The 21414-nt window shown below is 38.0% G+C and overlaps 1 protein-coding gene across 1 annotated transcript in view; it reads right to left on the minus strand.

Annotated features, from left to right (window-relative positions):
• Positions 1 to 189: 189 nt before the first annotated feature.
• kcnh2b (potassium voltage-gated channel, subfamily H (eag-related), member 2b) overlaps positions 190 to 21414 on the minus strand; it is a 227430-nt gene continuing 206205 nt past the window's right edge. The window contains exons 8-17 of the mRNA XM_017493468.3: positions 17073 to 17486; positions 12856 to 13246; positions 10777 to 10976; positions 7805 to 8057; positions 7186 to 7379; positions 6319 to 6421; positions 5869 to 6159; positions 3538 to 3727; positions 1648 to 1849; positions 190 to 943 (exon numbers count right to left, since the gene is read on the minus strand). Coding sequence (XP_017348957.1) covers positions 710 to 943; positions 1648 to 1849; positions 3538 to 3727; positions 5869 to 6159; positions 6319 to 6421; positions 7186 to 7379; positions 7805 to 8057; positions 10777 to 10976; positions 12856 to 13246; positions 17073 to 17486 — 2472 coding nt within the window. The 3' untranslated portion in view covers positions 190 to 709. The remainder of the gene's footprint in view (positions 944 to 1647; positions 1850 to 3537; positions 3728 to 5868; positions 6160 to 6318; positions 6422 to 7185; positions 7380 to 7804; positions 8058 to 10776; positions 10977 to 12855; positions 13247 to 17072; positions 17487 to 21414) is intronic.

Below are 21414 nucleotides of genomic sequence, written 5' to 3' on the forward strand. Positions count from 1 at the left end.
CATGATAGATAAAGATTCTGAAAAATTTCAGTGCAAGACATGATGGCTACTTAGATTATTATTTTCATTATTATTCATTCATTCATATATTCATATTACATACATACACACACACACACACACACATATATATATATATATATATATATATATATATATATATATATATATATATATATATATGTAAAATCCAATACTGGATAACAGTAGTAAAGGGACAATTTGAACATGGACGCCTTCCTGTGGATGGATTCCGCTTTTTTAACAAAAGCCAGAAAGGGTGAACAATGTTCGACACCCTTCCACACCAGCACTGCTATTAATGTTAATTTCAATGTCAGATTGCTAATGTTTCCACCAGTTTTAAGGACATTTAGAGCAGAGATTTTTAAAAGGGCCTCCATCCTCATGTTGCACTCAGTGGATTATAGTCTTTAAGTCCTGTAGATTCGGACAGTGACAGTCCTCCTCCAGCTCCAGCATACGCATGTGTCGCATCTCATCCCTCCATTCACACCTCCTACCTCAGTGCAAAAACTGGAATGAAGGGAAGAGACCCCCTTCCTAGCCCCATGAGATGCATGAGGAAGAGAAAGAGAGATCAAACGACTGAAAAGTAGTGAGAGGGGCAGGAAAATGAGGAACCGCGTAATATCTGTGTTTGCTCTATTCATTCATTGTTTCCTCATCCTCCTTCTTCCCTCCCTCTCTAGCTCCCAGGATCGGAGCTGTGTCTTTGCGGTGTCCGTGAGTCCAGAATTGTTTGTGGTTCCTGGAGGGACAAACGCCGCTGGGTGTTGGGGTCTGGAGGTTCAGCGTTGTGGTCGAAGCTGGTCAGATCCTGCAGAGGGGCAGATCCTGGGCTAATTAAGGGCTCTGTCACGAAGTGGAGAGACCCGCACGACTTGGCAGGGAATTCCTCAAAGTCCTGAGGGTCCAGAATCTGGATAGAGCAGTCACAAACCAGGAAATGGCAATGTAAAGCTGATCATAAAACAAGTCTAAATTTATTGTCATCCCATTCATATAGACCTAATGGCCACTTTATTAGTTACACCTGTTTTATAGGAAAACTCACTGTCCAGTTTATCCTGTAAACCTGTACATTGTATGGGCACATTGTATGCAGAGTGGAAACAAATGACCATAAGACCAGTCCTGACCAGATATTATTTGGGTATCAAGTAAAAATACACTCTTTAAAAATCCCAGCAATGCTACTGTGCTTAATACATTCAAATCAGTACAGTAGAAAACACCATGTAAATTGATGGGGTAGATCGGTAGACAGATATGCATAATATTGTGGCTTCAGGGCCATGGCTTAACAAAAACATACTGTACAGCAGCATTTTTATTTGTCAGATTGAAACAATGTACTGTAAATATACAATTAAAGGTACAACAGTGGTCCTTAATGTCTATTTATGTTCTTCAGTGCTGTTTCTGTACATCAATATTCCTTTAACAAGGATAATAATGTAAATAATGTAAAATTAAGAATATGCTCTCTCTCAAAATAGGCACATTTTCATGTTATAACTTAGAATTACAACTTAGAATATGGCTTGAGATTCCTGCTTAACGAGGACACATGCATGATATGCTACGTTATATCTTAGTTTTTGTGTCTAGGCAAATATATACCTGTGAGAGTGAGGATAGTCTCTCAGACTCCAAAGGTGTGACAGTCTGAACGAGTGACTCTTCAGGACCCGGGCTTGAGCCGAGGTACAGTGATGCCTGGGGAGGTGAGGACACTGTGCTGTAGGCTGGAGGCACCATCGTCATCTGCCTCTGGAGCAACTGCATGATTGCACTGATGTCTGTGGACATACGGGTCTCCAACCTGGAAAATACATACAAACACACTTTTGATAATTATTTTCTATCTAAACTAATTCTAAGTAGTTCTAAGTCATCAGCTTCTAAGCTTCTTCATCTAAGTCATCAGCTTCTAAGTCATCAGCTTCCTCCAACTTTATATGAATACATCATTTGAACTGAACAAGTAATGTGTTCTTAATGGATATAAACACAGAAATGAATGGGATATTATTATTATTATTATTTTTATTATTATTACTATTATTATTATTTTAGAAAACTGGTCAGAAAGATTCACAGGGCTTCTGGTTGTGACTAGAGGTGTGCAATTAATTAATCAATTAATGATTAATTGATTAATTAATGAAAAAAATCTAATTACATTATTAAAATAAAAATGCAATTAAATTCAATTAAATTCTTCTGGATTAGGTCATGCTAATTTCAGTATTTAATGCAGATATCTGAAACACTAAACATATACAGATACAGATAGTGTCCTTGTGTTACACCTCTAGTATGGAAATAAATAATTCCCTCAAATATCTCCAAAACAGCTCAAGAAACATGAGCAATACTTGAATTCATGGCATCTTTGAACGGGCACATTATATTGTGTATACCAGAATACATCTTACTGGGGTCTTTCTCTGTACTGAGTTTATTCTGATTAATTGATTATCATCTCTTGATACATCTCTTAATAAAAGAATTAACTTTTTCTTTAGCTTTGGGTTAATGCCGTGTACTATACAGTATAAGAAGGTTAGAAGTGAGTCATGTATTGAGCTATGGCATTAAGATGCATTGTGTACATGTATTGTGATATTAATGTACTGTACAAGTAATTTCTGGGACAAATTCTACAAACTGCTAACTCTTGAGCAATATAGAGCAATAAGTGCAACTATAGAGTTAGCATGAATGTATATTATGCTAATTCTTGTCACAATCCTGCTTCGTGTCTTGACTCCATGGCAACAGTACTAAGTGTTGTTTGTTTTTGTTTAAGTTCCTGTGTCTGTCTAATGGTCACTAACAAAGTTCAGCTGTGCCTCATTTCACTTCTATCATTTACTACTATTCATGCTACTACAGACGAAATTTCGCTTTGTAGCTAATTCTGGGGCAGTCATGGACTGTTAGTTGTCCCTGTTAAATAAATAAATTTGTGTGTTTAGAGTTTCTTCACCTGATTATCAGTTGCATTAGCCAATATGTGTGTGTGTTTTTTTTTTGTGTGTGTGTGCGCGTGTGTGCGCGCGCCTGTGCGGGGTGCACGGTGGCTTAGTGGTTAGCACGTTCGCCTCACACCTCCAGAATTGGGGGTTCAATTCCCACCTGTGTGTGCGGAGTTTGCATGTTCTTCCAGTTCTGCGGGGGTTTCCTCCCCCAGTCCAAAGACATGCATGGTAGGCAGATTATCGTTTCTAAAGGGTCTGTAGTGTATGAATGGGTGTATGAATCACTGCGCCCGGGGGCCATCTTCAGTTGTCTTGACTCAGTCTTTCCACTGGATCAAGGTCACTGGGAAGTGAGAGTGAGGCTGATGCTGCGCAAGTCTTCCTCACTTTAATCCAATTCATGCACAAGTCGAGTCCCAATTTGTGCTCTCCATAATGGAGACGGAAATGGAAACTTTGACTTTGTCAAAATCTGTGTGTGTGTGTGTCTGGGGTGGAGAGAGAGTGTTAGTTCTGTGCCTCTGACCTGTTGAGTTGTGTCTGTAGCATGTCCAGCCTGTTCTCCAGTTGGCTCCGCTGCTGTCTTGAGATGCTGTGTAATGGGGTGTCGTGCTGAGGTGGTGGTGAAGGTAGATTACAGCGAGGCAGCTCCTGATACTGACGGCCCCGACTCTCACCCCAGAAACTAAAGATGTTGGACACACCTGAGAGTGCACCTAAGGGAGTGAAAATGATGTAGTCTAGTTTAGGAAAATGTGTTAAATTTAAATTTATAAATGCCAGTGATAAATTTCTTTACCACTGGCATGTATAAATAGACTAAATGTACTTCTGTACTTGTTATTGTACGTAAATCTTATTGTATGTAGGGTACTTTAATGTTTATACATTGAAGCAATTACAGATTAATTATAATTAAGTAAAATAAAAAAAGCAAAAACTGTAATCTTGTAGAAAAAAATACTGAAAAGACAGAAAACACCTACACTTACAGTGGGGGAAATGAGTATTGTACGTGTTAACATTTTTTTCAGTAAATATATTTCCAACGACATTATTCACATGAAATTTTCACCAGACATCAATATTTACTCAAGAAATCCACACATATAAAGAATTCACAACATTAAAGTCCATAAATAAAGTTATGTGTAATAAAGTGGAATGACACAGGGAAAAAAGTATTCAACACTCTAAGAAAAAGCAGTTCTGCAAGGCAAGAAACCAGCTGAAATCCATAAGTAATTATACCTCCTATCTGTGCAAATTAATAACAGCTGGGTTAGTGAACTTATGGTTTATAAAAAGGCTTTTCGTTATCAAGGTGTCACACAAGAAACATCACATGATGGTTAAAAGCAAAGAGCTCTCCCAAGACCTTCACAAGCTTATTGTTGCAAAACACATATTGATGGAATAAGATACAGACGTATTTCAAAACTTCTGAATCTTCCAGTAAGCAACATTGGGGCCTTTATCCACAAGTGGAAGCAACATCACTCACGCACAGGAGCTCCTCGCAAGATTTCTAACCAGGGAGTCAGAAGAATAGTCAGAAGAGTAGCCCAAGAGCCAAGGACCACTCAGAAAGAGCTTCAGAAACACTTGGAGGCAGCAGGTGCCATCGTCACAGAGAAAACAATAAGCAATGCACTCCAGTGCTCACGCTCACCCCGCAAGACTCCATTACTAAAGAAAAGGCATGTCGAAGCTCGTTTAAAGTTTGCTACAACTCATTTGGACAAGCCTATGAAATACTGGGAGAGTGGAGTCTGGTCAGATGAGAGCAAAATTGAACTTTTTGGCTGTCAACTACACACCATGTTTGGAGAAGAAATGGCACTGCACATCACCCTTAAAACACAGTGAAGTTTGGAGGTGAAGCATCATGGTGTGGGGCTGTTTTTCATCACATGGTTCAGGCAGACTTCATATAATTGAAGGAACGATAACTGGAGCCCTTTACCGGGAGATTCTTGAGAAGACTCTGCTGCCATCCACCAGGATGATGAAGAAGAGACGTGGGTGGACTTCAACGATCAACGATCCAAATCATACAGCAAAGGAAGCTCTCAATTGGTTTCAGAGAAAGGAAATGAAGGTGTCAGAATGGCCCAGTCAATCACCTGACTTGAATCCAATTGAACAAGATTTAAAGACAACATATTTAGAAGAATGGGCCAAATTAACACCTGAATTCCGCGGCCCATTAATTTCTTCATACAGGACGTGTCTTGAAGCCGTCATTACAAACAAAGGCTTCTCCACTAAGTATTAAATAACTTTCAGTTAGTGTGTTCAATAATTTTTCCCTGTGTCATTCCTCTTTATTACACAACATTATTTATGAACTTTAATGTTGTAAATTCTTTATATTTGCAGAATTCTTGAGTTAATACTGATGTCTGGTGAAAATTTCATGTGAATAACCTCATTGTAAATATATTTACTGAAAAAAATGTCGACGCGTCCAATGCTTATTTCTCCAACTGTATGTATGCAGTTTTATCTTACCAAAATATCCTTATCTAAGTGCATGACAAACTCTCAGATGAGGCTATCAACACAGTTACAGTGTAGCACAGGCAATGCTGTTATCTCCCTCAGAAGAGTCAAAGATATGTTTATTTTTCTTCTCTGTCTGTAAGACTGTGGGGTTGATGTCCTGATAATGTTTTTTCCTGATCCTTTTTCTATTGTACTTCAGGATAGAACATATTTATAGAGAAGAGCGAGGAGTACAGTACGTGACTTGTTAGGAAAGACAAATTCAATTTAAAGTCTACATATCACGACCAAAGTTACTGTTTTGTTTCATATTTTTTTTGCCCAATTTCCTGGCTTGGTTTGATCTTACCTGACAGAGCATTGCAGGTGTTGCCTGTTTTAGGATCTGCTTCAACCTCTGGGTTGTCATTAAAATTCATAGAAGTGCCTTGGGCTTGAGAGAGCTCCAGTAATGTTGTTGGCAGAGTGGAGCGTGTATGAACAAGATTCTCCCCTTCATCACCACTGGAGTGGGAAGAGATTGAACTCTGAGGCCTTTCGAAGTCCGGTTTTAATCCCTCATTCTGATTACTCCTGGCCTGTTTCCTATTACGTCGCACTGGTTTCTGGTTCTTCTTGATCTCTCCTGCATCTGCATCATCTTACAAAAGACAGAAACAATACCGTGTAAATATTGATGGCTTACCAACAGAGCAGTCTTAAACTTCACAGCAAAATAAGTTACAGATCAAAATGTGGGCAAATGTGCATTATATAATACTTATTTTGCTCACTATCACTGCCAACCTCTGAGCAATACCTTTTTCTGTTCGCCGTCGGAAGGAAAGCTTTCTTTTACGGAGCTTGTTAAAGCCAGTACAGTCTGAGTCATTGCTGCTTGGAGACCCAGGAATCATGTTGGTCTGGGGTAATAAGGGTCATGTCATTATAGTGACAACAACTACTGACAACATTCATTAGATAAAACAAATTCCATTGAAAAGGACATTTGTTTTTTCTAACTTCCTCACATTCCACATTCACCCTGCCGTGATCTATAGACAATGATTGCACGATTATGTAAGCACACTTTATAGCCAAAAGTTTGTTGACAACTGACCATCACAGCCATTTGTGCTTGTTGAACATCCCATTCCAGATTTAGTCCTCTGCTGTTATAATAACCTCCACTCTTCTGGAAGACTTTCCTCTAGATTTTGCAGAGTAGCTGTAGGGATTTGCCCATTCAGCAACAAGTGAGGTCAGGCATCGATGTCGAGCACGGAGGCCTGGGCCACAGTTAGTGTTCCAGTTCATCCCGAAGGTGTCTAATGGGGTTGAGGTCAGGGCTCTGTGTAGGGCACTCAAGTTCTTCCACTCCAACCTTGGCAAACCATGTCTTCAAGGACCTCACATTATTCACAGGTGTATTGTCATGCTGTAACATGTTTGGGCCCCACAGTTCCAGTGAAGGGAAATTGTAATTTTATAAGATAAAAAGTCATCCCGTATAATTGTGTGCTTCCAACTTTGTGTCAACAGTTTTAGGTAAGAACCACATATGGGTGTGATGGTCAGGTGTCTGCAATGTTTTGGCCATATAGTGTACAGTATGTATTAGTATGATAGAGAGATAGAGTTGAGAAAAGCATGGAGTGGTGTGACTATATAAGGAGCAATGGCTTACATCTCTCAGGTTGAAGGTGATCTCCAGGTTGCTCCAGAAGTGATCTGAGAACTCTGGATACATGTCCAGAACTTCCAGAACATCCTCTCTGTGAATCTTGTGCAAGTCACAGTAGGTTAGCGCCCTGACATCAGCGTTGGACTTGCCTGGTCGAGCATACAGGTTGATGGGCTCACCAAATATATCATTCTTTCCTGTGGAAAACAAAGAATATAATATCAATATAGGGAAAAATGTTAGGTGTATGCATAGTGAATGTATTTTTGTTGTTTTCTATAGAAAAAAATAGTTGTTTGGTTTGTTTATATATTGGATAGGTATACATACTTGCAAAGTTACTGCTATAGCTGATATAAAAGCATGATAAATTAGGAACTTTCATTTTATGTCCAGCAGATGGCAGTAAAATATAAGTCAAACACAAATAAATAAATAATGAACCTGAAAAAAATCACTGTTTTCGCAAGGTTTCACATATCACCTACATATTACAAATACACTTCTAGAAACAATTATTAACCATATAATGCCAGTTACACTGTACCCAAACACTAAAGGAATAAAATCACTACTGAAGACAAGAATTTTCAACCAATATTTAATCCATATTGGTATCTACCTAAGATGGCCACCACCACATCTCCACGTAGTATTTCGATGGATCCTCTGGAAATAAAGTAAAGGGCTGAGAGCACATCACCAGCATGGACAAGCGTGTCACCAGGTGGGGCGTGAGTGGTTTTGAATTTCATGGCCAGGGCTCGTAGGCAACCTTTAGTGGATCCCTTAAAAGCTTTACAGTTCTGCAGGAGAGTACGGTTCAGGTGCAGACATATATCTGCTTGAAGACACTCAGGGAAGCCTTTCAGTACCTGAAGAAAAAGTGTGAGAGAGAAAGAGACTTGAAATGAACACAGAAAATTGGGGTGTAATGGAAAACAATGGAAAACACTGAACATCATAACTAAGAAATCAGGAACTATATTCAAAGTTGAGGCCACAGTCAGCAGAGTTTACACTAACATAAGAACATCCATCCATCCGTTTTATGTACCACTTATCCTATACAGGGTTGCAGGGAGCCTGGAGACTATCCCAGGGAACTCGGGGCACAAGGCAGGGGTGGACGGGATGCCAAACCATTACAGGGCACACTCGCACACACATTCACACACTACGGACAATTTGGAAATGTCAATCAGCCTAAAATGCATGTCTTTGGACTGGGGAGGACTTACAAAGGGAGGAGGACTACCTGGAGGAAACCCCCGCAGCACAGGGAGAACATGCAAACTCTCTGCAAACTCCCTGGAGGTGCAAGGCAAACGTGCGAGCCACTAAGCCACTGTTTCCCCCAACATAAGAACATATTTAGTATATGCAGTAAATATATATAAGGCATTCATAAACTATTCATACACCGTAAAAAATTTCATTCGTTACGGTAAATGTGATGTTTTAAGGTAAAAAAAAAAATTAGGGCAAACTGATAGGGTCTGTATCCATTTGTGGGGTTTGTTATGACACTCAAAACTGAGATGAAGTGCATCCTCTTTCCATTGATTATCCTAGATTTTCAGTAATTACTTTAATCCCTGTCAGGGTCATGGCAAATCTGGAGCTAATCTTGGTAATACTGGGCACAAGGCGGTAGAATTCACTTCGGATGGGAAACCAGTCTGTTGCAGGGCACCATGCACACACACAGACATCCATGGGCAATTCAGCATAGTCAGTCTGTCTATCTGCCTATTTTTGAACATTGGGAGGAAACCAGAGAACCTGGAGGAAACCCGTGAGAACACAGGGGGAACATGTAGGAACACAGGGACAGCAACCCAAGCTCAGGATCAAACCAGGGATCCTGAGGCTGTGAGGTGGCAAGGCTACCTTCTCCAGCATAGTGCCAAGGAATTGTCCACAGAGCACCAAGACAAGATTGGAAAATGGTAACCAAAAAGTTTCCCAGCTTTGAAAATCCCAATAAACACAGTGGCTTTCTTTCTTAAAAGGAAGAAGTTCAGAACTGCAAAGACTCTTCCTAGAGCTGAAGCCAACCTGAGAAAACAGGGGAGATAGCCAAGAACCTAAAAGTCACTCTGACAGAACATCTGAAGTCCTATGTAGAGATGAGAGAACCTGCAAGAAGGATAGCCATCTCTGCAGCACTCAACCAATCAGTCTTTTATAATAGAGTGGCCAGACAGAGGCCCCATCTCTGTAAAAGGCACATGATTGCTTACTTGGAGGACTCTCAGGCCTTGGTTTGATGAAACTAAAACTGAACTCATTGAACAGAAGTTTGTGTTACATGTAGAAGAAACCAATCACCTTGCCAATTCCAGTGATATTGCGAGGTAAGGTAGTGCCAGCACCACTGAGATGTTTTTCAACAGCAGGTAATTGGGAGTCTTGAATGAATGAATGGATCAAAGTACAGCTCAAAATTCAAGTTTCAAGTTCAAAGCTATATATTTAAGGGTATCCTTTTTAACAGCTCTCAGGACATCCAATTGGGCAAAAGGCTCACCTTTCATTAGTGAACAATGATTCAATCACAGAACTAAAACACAGAAATGGATTTAGGACATATCTATAAATGTCTTTGAATGGTCCAACTAAAGCCTCAAGAGCACTCATGACCTCCAACTGGGGCAAAGGTTCAACATTCAACACAACACTGACCCAAAACACACAACTACATCAACACAGAAGTGGCTTCAGGGTAAATCTATGAATGTTAACTGGCCCAGCTAAAGCCTGGACTTGAACCTAACTGAACATCCTAACTGAAAAGAGTGGTCCACCAAAGTTCTCAACCCACCTGACATTGCTTTAGAGGTTTTGCAGAGAGGGATGTTTAGGTGTGCTTGGCTGTAAGTCTAAATAAAAGGTCTGAACATGCTTTAAATGCACTGCACACACACGGCTGTATTTCTGGTGGCCTGATACAATTTAGCAACTCCCTCAGCAACCTATAACCCATTCTCAGATGTTCAGTCAAAATCGGTCACACCATGCTATTTCTGTCTAATATCATCCATGTCATCAGCCTCTTCCTCATCATGAAGTATCTCTGTTCCTGGAATATCAGAGTTTGCCATATATCCTCATTATAAGTAATGAGACCCTGAATGAGGTGGGTGGAGGACAGGACCCAAATTCACTCCCCATTCTGCTCATCAGAGTGTTCACTTTCCAATACAAAAAGTTCCTCACCAGAACATAATGAAGAAAATAATAAGTAAATTGAAAGGAATGGAGCATATAATGGCGTTACCATTTATTTTCTTTAGCCTTGTTATTTAACCACTGAAACTGGAAAAGGAAATAGCAAAACTATCAAAACTGTATGTTCGATATGGACAAAATGAATTGTTTTAAAATAGTTTTATGAAATGAAACTTAGAATGCAAGCTGCAAGTGGAGAGGAAACTTATTCTGAGGTTATTAGTTTATGTGATGCAGTGAAACACTGAGTCATCATCCTAACCTACAAAGCAAATTATAATAATATTCCCAAGCATTTCTCTGATTATCACACCAAACCTAACACTTAATACCACATATCTAATTGTGTGTGCGACTCACCGCATTCATGTCAATTCCGTTAGTGTAGGACCAGGCGTGTTGGAAATACTCCTCCAGTCTCTGTCTGAGCGGGTTGGGGATTTGGTGGAAGCGAATAAACTCTCTCACCCGGAGCATCTGAGTGTGGTAGCGTGCCGTACCAGAGTACAACCGCTGTATGATGGCTGACACATTCCCAAAGATACTGGCATACATGAGGGCTAGAAAGATATAATTGAATAGTTAAGCATAGCTCATAGAAATTAATGTGCCATTTCAATTAGACAGATAATTCATACTTTATTCGTCCTACTTTCAATACACTACAACTATTTAAACACAATTTATATGACACAATCCCATAAGGGGTTAGTTGTTTAAAACAGAGAGAGATGCTCCAACAGGAATGAGGATATGAATGAAGCACTTGACTAATCACGGTCATTCAGGATCTTACAAAAGTACAGTGAGAATATGTGCCATGGTATGAGGTATGAGAAGTTTAATGCCTGCCCTAAAGTATTAAACTTTATATATATATAAAGTTCAGAAAGTATTCAGACCCCTTAATTGTTTTCACATTTTATGTTGCGGCTTTATGCTAAAATGCTTTAAATGATTTTTTCCACATCAATCTTCACTCCATACCCCATAATGACAGAGCAAAAAACAGATTTTTCATAAATTTGCAAATACGAAATATCACACTGACATACGTATTCAGACCCCTAAATCAGTACTTAGTTGAAGCTCCTTCAGCAGCGAGTACAGCCTCAGATCTTTTTGGGTATGATTTGACAAGCTTTGCACACCTGGATTTGGGGAATTTCTGCTATTCTTCTCTGCAGATCCTCTCAAGTTCTATCAGGTAGGATGGGGACCATCGGTGGACGGCTTTATTCAAGTCTCTCCAGAGATATTCAGTTGGGTTCAAGTCCAATCGCTGGCTGGGCCACTCAAAGACATTTACAGAGTTGTCCCTAAGCCACTCTTGCATTGTCTTGGCTGTGTGCTTCGGGTCATTGTCCTGTTGGAAGGTGGTTCCCATTCGTTTGACCTCATGGCTTGGTGTTTGTTCTGATAAGCAATTTCAGCTGTTAGACCTTATATAGACAGGTGTGTGTCATTCCAAATCATGTCCAATCAATTGAATTTGCCACAGGTGTAGAAACATCTCAAAGATGATCCAGAGAAATGGGATGCACCTGAACTAAATTTCAAGTGTAATAGCAAAGGGTCTGAATACTTAAGTCAGTGAAATTCCAGTTTTTTCTTTTTAATAGATTCGCAAAGTTATCACAAATCTGGCTTTTGCTTTGTCACTTTTGGGTATGGGGTAGATTGATGTGTAAAACATGAAACCATTTTAGCATAAGGCTGCAACAAAACAAAATGTGGAAAAATTAAGGGGTCTGAATACTTTCTGAATGCACTGTAAATTTAAAAATAATTAAAAACTGCATTAACAGCAAGAAAACGTGACCACCTTTAATTATGAACATAATAAAGGCAATATAGAGCATTTTGTGAACTCTTGCTTTTAAACATTAATTGATTTGTTATAAACCACTGAGAAGATCCTTAAAACACAGCAAACATCACAGCATATACTGTATTAGGAAAAATGTTGTTCTCGCAATGATGCTCTACAGTAGTTAATGCCAGCTTAAAAAAAAAAGCAGTAATCTCTGATTTCTGGTTTAACAGTTTATAATGACATGCACTGAACAGATATTTTTAAATGTCTTATTTAATATATATATAAAAAAACAGTGTGGTGTGGATTCTAATCTAGTCATAGAATTTGTTAGCAATTTGTTCTGGTTACACATGTATGAGAGTTCAAGCCAAGAACCACCAAGCTGACACTGCTGGACCCTTGAGAAAGACCCTTAACCCTCTCTAATCCAGATGCACCAAAAAATAGCTGACCCTGCACTCTGACTCAAGCTTCCTAACAAGCTGGGATATGTAAAGTAACAAATTGTATTGCATTTTATTTATATGTGGCATGAAAGGTTCTTATTTATGATATGAATAAAACATCCACATTTTTGCCAAGAATAACAGACAGAATGAATTTATATCACTGATACTCACATCCAATTAGCATGACGCAGATGGAGAAGATCTTCTCTGAGTTGGTGTTGGGTGAGACATTGCCGAATCCTACACTGGTCAAGCTGCTGAAGGTGAAATATAGGGCAGTTACATATTTATCCTTAATGCTGGGTCCTGAGTTGACAGCGGAGTAATTGTAGGGTTTCCCAAGCTGATCCCCTAGCGTGTGGAGCCAGCCGATGGCACCGCTGCGTTCTACACTTCCAATGGCGTACCAGATGCAGGCCAACCAATGAGCAATGAGCGCAAAAGTGCACATGAGTAGGAAGAGGACAGCTGCACCATATTCCGAGTAGCGGTCCAACTTCCGGGCCACACGAACCAGCCTCAAGAGCCGCGCCGTCTTTAGGAGACCGATTAGAGTGGTTGTCTTGAAGGCAAAGAAAGATGAAGAGATTCAGACTTAATATGGGTGTTCAAGTCAGGATGAAAAACAGTACAATTAAAATGCTACTCAAACAAATAAGAAAAATACAAATAATAATTCAAGTACTTGACTAAAGTGATGGCATAGTTGCTACAAAACAGACACTGAAAAAGTTACTGAAAAGGTGATATTGTCATCATGGTTTAGATACTGTAACTAGTTTATAAGCTGCACCCGTTACATGGTTATGCCTCCCACTGCCTTAATAACCAATCCAGTCAGGTAAGGACACCTTGAGGGTTTAAATAGTTTATGCCAATTCGAGCATTTCTGCTCTAACTGGTCTTCTGTTTAAAATAATTCTATGATTATTTGATCAGAAGATCAAATAGATTCAGGCCCATTGATTTTCCAGGCGAGTCAAAGTGGCCGAGTGTTCCATTAGGCTTGTTGAGCAAGTCACAGCTGTCATTTTAGAGAGCAAGATTGTCAATATTTCCTTTCTGCATGGACATAAAGCATGGATTTAGCTATTTTGTGATCACAAAAATGAATGCAAAGTCAAGCAAACGCCGCAATATTCAGAGGAGCTTGCAATTTTTCAAAATTAGTGCAGATTTGGGCCAAAACAAATGCGTCGAACATGAGTACAGCGAAAAGGTCTTATTTACCAACAAACATCACTGCGAAAGACAATTCAAGCAGTTTTCTGCACAAAAAAAATATAACTTGCATATTCTGAAAAAAGTGACAGCAAAATCAAGTATTTCTTCCTGCAACAATAAAAAAAACCCTCTTACAGAATAGAATTGTAAATAGTTGTATTACTACATTTCGTAATTAAACGTACATAGTTATTAGTACAATTAAACATACATAGTTATTAGTACTGTAATAATCATAATAACTTTTGACCATAATAAATGAAACTGAATAAATGCCACTATCAATTAAAAAAACACTGGCTGTATACAGTATACTGTACAATTCTTACAGATTACAAACTCTTTAGTACTGTTAATCTCTGCAAAGAGCCAAATGAAAGTGTGAATCAATTCAAGAATGAACATTTTGTACAATTTTGCTGTTGCTAGTTCTCATTTATGGTTCCCATGGCAACAACGCACCATGTACCTGTATTGCAAATTCTTGCAATTTTTAAAATTTATTTCATAGGCAACATATCATGCTTTTCAACTGGGTATAGTTAAATTTTTGGTATGGAACATCAAGTTACAGACAGGTTAGATCCTGCAATCACGTACATTAGAGCAACTCTAAACAGTCACTTCATGTTATTGAGAAACTGGAAAGCACAACATCCTCTGTCCTGGAGACCTAACAAAGTGCTGCAACACCATACATAAATACTACACAATTCATAAGTCTCTCAACAGAAAACTTCAGCATATCAACAATTCTAGTTTTATTTTGTTAAATAGTATTTGTTTTAAAATCTGTTTATTAATAGCCTTTGATTACGTGGAGCATCTGCCATACAATTCCCTGTGAATTAGCTGTTTCTATAGGAATGATAACGTATTAGAACCAGTGCATTTTGAATTATTAATTAATCAACTAATTAATCAACCTTCACATTCAAACACTCTAAGCTTCTATGTATTGTTAGAAAGTCTTATCCTAAGCATTGTTTTCCTAGTATTTGTTGAGTTTTAGTTAGTATTTTCCTAGTATGCTGAGTATACACATCTGTGTTCTGATTCCTGATTACAACCACCACACATGATAAATATAGAACCATTCAATATCTTTATGACGTTATGGAAAATAAATTATAGGCTAGAGAGAGAGTGTGAGAGAGAGAGAGAGACAGGGAGAGTTATGCCCTTTGTCACTGATGTATGTTAGGTGATATACTATGCAACATAAATATTCTCCTGATTTCTACGTGTTGACAAAGAGATATGTTCCTTCCTAGTAATTACACATATCGCAAAGGTCATTATATCAATAAAACAAATAAATATCAAAGAGATTAGACTTTTGGCATGTAGCCTAGTTTTTTTTCCCTCATGGCACAAATTCATGCAGCGTTGGAGTTGAAAGCTGAAATTCTTCTCCCACAACAGTCTAGTCGAGTTATCCATCATGATCACACACACAAGAAAAGCATATAAGGAGAAAACTCGATGGTGATATAATCATTCATGGTCTATTCCACTCTTTCACCTCCTTAAGGTCTTGGCTTAAAATTCAGTTATTCATCGTAAAGTATATTATTATATAAAAGGGATGTAACCAAATATGAATACGTTATTAAGAATGAACAGATAATGGGCTCTAAACACAAACATGAATGCGAGGCTCATGAGCAGGGCCTGGATACATTTCTATTAGAAACCAATTATGAACTGGAGTGATGTAGCTGAGATTGCGTAAATGTCAGAATTCACAGACCATGGATTTAAATTCAAATACAAATGCAGATACAGATAGCTGCATTGGGTTACACTCGTTTTATATAGTAACTACTATGAATTAGTCAGTAAGTATAGTGAAACCACAGGAAAAGTTAAGAAAAAGTTAAGAAAAGACTGAGGACTTTTGCTATGCATTCTGTAAGCATAGCAACTGTACATTCTGTATATACTTAGCTCTCCAATGGACACAGCAGAAAAAAGCTGATTATGGATAAGAGAAATCCCTTAAACCTGGATAATTATTTAAATTTATTAGTAGTTATTGGTCATAAAGCATATTATTCTGTAACTAGGGGTGGACAAAGTACTGAGGAATTAGACTAAAGTGAAAATATGGTCACATGTTAAAATCTTTTAAAAAAAAACCCATCAAAGTGTAAATATCTAGCCATTACGTTCACTTATATTCAAGTATTAAAAAGTGAAAAGTAACATTTTTAACTGATGAAATTAAGTTAATATCAAGTTTTCATGTGAAAAGTAACTTTTATTACTCATCTAAAGCTTTTAAATGATGATTTAAACCATACCATTTTACCTGAAAATATCATTCAATCTCTGTAAGTTTGCACTATTTAGCATTAGCCTGAATGGCTGCGTAGCCAATTATTTTAGCTACTGGAATCGATACAAGTCTAACCTGGCATTGGCAAAGAAAACAGGCTAACTTAGCTAAATGTATCCTGTTAATATTAGCAAATTACCTAAACTTTACTCAACATGCTATTTCTACTTAGACAGAGCTCGTGCCTTCTAGGAAGGCAAAAGAGACGCCTCGTTTTATGAGTCTTAGGTTACTCCAGCATATTGAAACATTTTACTGAGGTAGGGCTAAGGGTGCTCATGCTCAAATTCAACACTGCAATTTGATGGATTATCTATTTTCAGCACATTGATAGCAATGCACTATCTACATTGTGTAGCATGAGAAGGTCAGTGAAAATAATAAATTAGCACAGTGTTATAATAATAATAATAATAATACATTCTTGACAGTGTTTCCCCCTACACTGATGCGCTTAATTAGCTGCTAAATGGAAATGACTGAATGGGAAACTGAGCCCATTTGACTGATGTATAGCATACAGTCATTGCCTAGTTAAAAGAAGAAGAAACCTTTGATAGTTGTAAAGAGTAATTTCAAGGTCTAAATAAAAACGAAAGGAGTCAAAAGTATGTTTCTTTCTTGGAAATGTAATTACATAGAAATATTCAATTTCACTGATACTTGAGTAAAGTACGAGTACACCAAAATAATACTTAAGTGTAGTAATAAAGTAAAGCACCACCCCTGTTTGTAACTAATATTATTATTTAGTAATTATAGCGAAGGTGAAAAACATGTAGTTACGAGAGTGAAGAACATACGCCTGCATCATTGACCTCACCTCCTCGCCATTGTCGTAGATGAGCAAGTCAAAGGGGATGGCGGCCACCATGTCAATGAGGAACCAGCCTTTGAAGTAGTGCACAGCGATGCGCAGTGGGTGGCTCACCACCTCGTCGTTGGCGTTGACATAAGTGGTGCGGAAATTGATGAGGATGTCAATGATGAACATGATGTCGACGACAAGGTCCACGTTGTTGAGCGGCTTGCAGTATGTGCAGGTATCATTCTCCTTCTCTGAGCCAAGCAGGAAGGCAGCGCTGTATGGTGTTACGATGGCAGTGTAGATCACCAGCAGAAGAATCAGCCAGTCCCAAACAGCCTTGAAGGGGCTGTAGTGCAGCACGGTCCACTTGTGGATACGTGGTGCCTGGAGCTTGTATTCAGGAAGGACATCAGCGCCTAGTGACAGCACCTGTGGAAGCACAAGTTGGCAAGATTTTAAGGCAATGATTATCATTATTGATGGTAATTGTCTTGGAAAGCCACTTCATGGCCTTTGAAAGTGGTTTCAAAGTATCAAAGTTTTGATTGATAACCTCACAATACCATAATATACTAGGGATTGCACAATTATTCGTTTGTACTAGCCAATCAGTCCGGACTAGTAAACAGCGCCCCTCAGTGGTAACTAGTTAATGTATTGCTCAATTAGTTGGCTAATCTTTGCTACCCGTACCACATCCAATTTTGCATTTTGAAAAATCTGTTCATAAATTTGTTTAACACAACAGCTATCTCAAACCAAACCATCACACTGTTGAAGTGTATACATAGCTATATGAGATCACGCCACATGGACATGTGTTTTTTTGTGTTACACTAAATGAAAACAGTAAAGTAAACAGTGATATTGAGATCTTCTCACATTCTCATTATCAACTGCTTGAATCTCTCAATCTGACAACATTTAGATTCTGACCACATTTACTACACATTTACTGACAACGTTTACTATCAGTGAAAAAACACAATATTACTGTACACATTAGACAAATAAATAGAGAAAATATTATTTTACATATTTAAATAATGTTCAAGAAATAAATGTATGGTCACAAAGCCCAGAACAATTCCCCTCCTCACCATCTGCTGAATTCTAGTCATCTCCTTATTTCCTGTTTCATGTCTACTTCCTGGTTATACTGTATATGTATGTACATGTAGTGGCTAAATGCGCTAAATGAGAAGTCTTGCCATTCTCTTGAGTTGTGTAAGTTCTTAGTTATATTTTTCTGTTATTGTAGCCTCATCCATGCCTTTACTATTTGTTACACCTTGTTCGAAAACTCTCTGGAGTTTTGGTTTGTGATTCAATAGAACCTATTTAACAGTTGGAGAGGCCTTTGACTGCAAAACAATAATAATAATAATAATAAAAAATTCATAGAAAAATCCTGACTAATAACTTTGTACCACTTCAGAAAAATGGCCATTCTTGCTCTGATAGGTTCGTGTGTGTGTGTATATATATATATATATATATATATATATATATATATATATATATATATATATATATATATCCACTAATATATATCCACTAGCAAAAGAGGCTGTGAAAATTTATCGTTATTATTTAACCTTTTGATATTTTGTTAAAAAAAAAAATCACAAAAAAACTCTGCTCACTCTCATGGATATCAAACAATTGCAAACACAACAGAGTTTTTTATTAAAAAAAAAAAAAAGTCTTTGTTAAATATTGATGTGCAACAATTATTGACACCCCTATGAATTCATATGAGAAAAACATATTTGAAGTATATCCCATTGATATTTTTAAAAAAGAATTGTACACCTGGTTGACTAGGAATAGGAAATTGTTCCACCATGACTAGGGTATACATATGAGGTAACACATAGGCCAAATTCCCTTAGTCATTCATAACAATGGGTAAGACCAAGGAATATAGCTGTGATGTTATATAATGCTAACTGGATTGCATTATCTAAACAATAATTTACAGAATAGCACAAAATGAATAGAAAATGATGGGAAAACAAATATATGACAGTTGTTTCTTTGCATTTGTTTAAAAGACACATTTTAAAATAAGATATTGCTTGCAGTTTCAGACAAAGGAATGCCACTGGGGTTCATACTAATACTATGCAGGTGCATGCATATACTGTATATTCTATATTTATGTGTCAAGAATGACATAAATAGCATAAGTCAATACATCATTATTTTGAAAGAGTTATTTTTTGCTAATGTAATGACTGTAGGCAAATAAATTCACACTATTATCTCCACCAACCCAAACCATACCCATTATCCATAATGTCCATATGTTGTCCTGTCCTATAATCTGCATCTTTCTGATGCTCATTTCTCCAACACTCAACAGCAACATTCTCTCAACACTTCTTCCCATCATTCACCACAACTAGCAAAACCTTTTCATCTGCAGGCTGGTTTTCTCTGAGTATGCTGATGGTCTTAAAAGTTTAGCCATAATTTGGTGACTTAGCAAAAAGTGTTTACATAAACGTTACACCTCAACATCTGCTGCAAAAGTCTGAAACTTAAGTCCAAAATTATTTGAATATTTACAATGGATAAGTTACATTTTCAGAGTCATTTATTGCAGGTGTTTAAATTGATTTTTTGAGCTCCCCATTCAGATTATCTAAATCAACCGTGTGTAGTTCACGCCTCTGAGGTTGTCTGGTTTTACTTCAGTAGAGATGTCAGAGACATGGGTTTTTCAATAGCAGTAGGCCAACAATGTTAAATATTAGAGCTTGCCTTTAAGGTTGAAAAAATCAGGGATAGGAGATACAGACCTAAGATGCAGACAGCGATTTTGCTGTCAAATGTAATACATTATACAACAGTTATTTCCACTAATTTGATTGGTTGAGCAGCATTCCAAGAGTGCTTTATAAATGCACTGGGACTTTTCATTGTGTGTACCACTCTACTCGTTCGTGTTCATCACAAAAAAAAAGACTTCATAGTTCGAAACTGTTACTACAGAAGGGACGCCAATTTTACCCAGACTCACCTTTAACAAGAATATACCAAACAATGTGAGCCAGTAGCCAGCATAATATAAAGTGAGTGTGGCTTCTTCGGGAACGCCGCTCGTGGAGCACAAATAAACAGAACAATTGGCCGAAATGTCACTTGCTCTATATTAATTTCTTGTTTATAGAACTGATGTATAAAAGCAATATCTTACATAAAATCTCGTGGTTATACTGAATATCAACACAGCTTTTATTATCTATATCTATTTATGTGAATCCCAGCCTTGCCAATATTCAATATAACCACTCTCTTGCTCATGTGATATTGCTTAAATGCAGAGGTTAGTAGAATAGCCAAAACTCTTACTCAAGAACAAGTAAAATTACTTATAAAAATAATTTTGTTTAAGTAGCAGTAAAAGTAATAATGCTACTAATTACTTCAGAAAGAGTAATAAAGTATCCAATGAGAAAACTACTCAAGTAGCAAATTACTAGTTACTTTGGATCTGATTAAAACGAAGGGAAAATCCTGCCTCTCAGACTACATGGAGAACTGTAAGTCACACTTCTCCTTGAAGGTCTGTCTGTTCTGTTTATATCATATAAAACCTGGGTTCAAGATGAAGCAGCAGCATATCGCAGACCAGTGATGAGTACAGAAACACAGAACCTGCCATTTTCAAAACAAAATCACACACACCCCAAAAAACAAACATTGTCAACAACACAACCTTGTCAGCATCTGCATTTAAACAGCACAACAGAGAACAAAAGAACAAACTGTGGAACAGAACAGAAGAGAAAGTGTGTGTGTGTGTGTGTGTGTGTGTGTGTGGAGAGAGAGAGAGTGTTTTTGTGCGTGTATGTCTGTGTGCACCTGCCTACGTCGCCACGCTCGCTCTTCGGCTATTAACTCCAGGACTGAGATTGAGAAAGCTAAAAAAGTGACCGGTTGATGTGTCTGCATTCAGACCACTGCGACCTCATTATAGGTGATATAAACTAATTATTAAACCTTACATATATCCCTTAACATTTGACAGTAACAGAGGAACGCCACCGAATGTAGCCAAATAAAAGTACATTTCTGTGATTACAAATGAACTTGAGTAAGAGTATAAGTATGGCCAGTTAAAAACCTACTCTTAAAGGTCAATTTTTTCCATCCATCCATCCATCTTCTACCGCTTACTCCTTCTTCAGGGTCACGGGGAAACCTGGAGCCTATCCCAGGGAGCATCGGGCACAAGGCGGGGTACACCCTGGACAGGGTGCCAGTCCATCGCAGGGCACAATCACATACACACTCACACAACCATTCATACACTACGGACACTTTAGAGGTCAATTTTTTTTTTCTC

This window comes from Ictalurus punctatus, chromosome 1, assembly GCF_001660625.3.
Source record: "Ictalurus punctatus breed USDA103 chromosome 1, Coco_2.0, whole genome shotgun sequence".
NCBI lineage: Eukaryota > Metazoa > Chordata > Actinopteri > Siluriformes > Ictaluridae > Ictalurus > Ictalurus punctatus.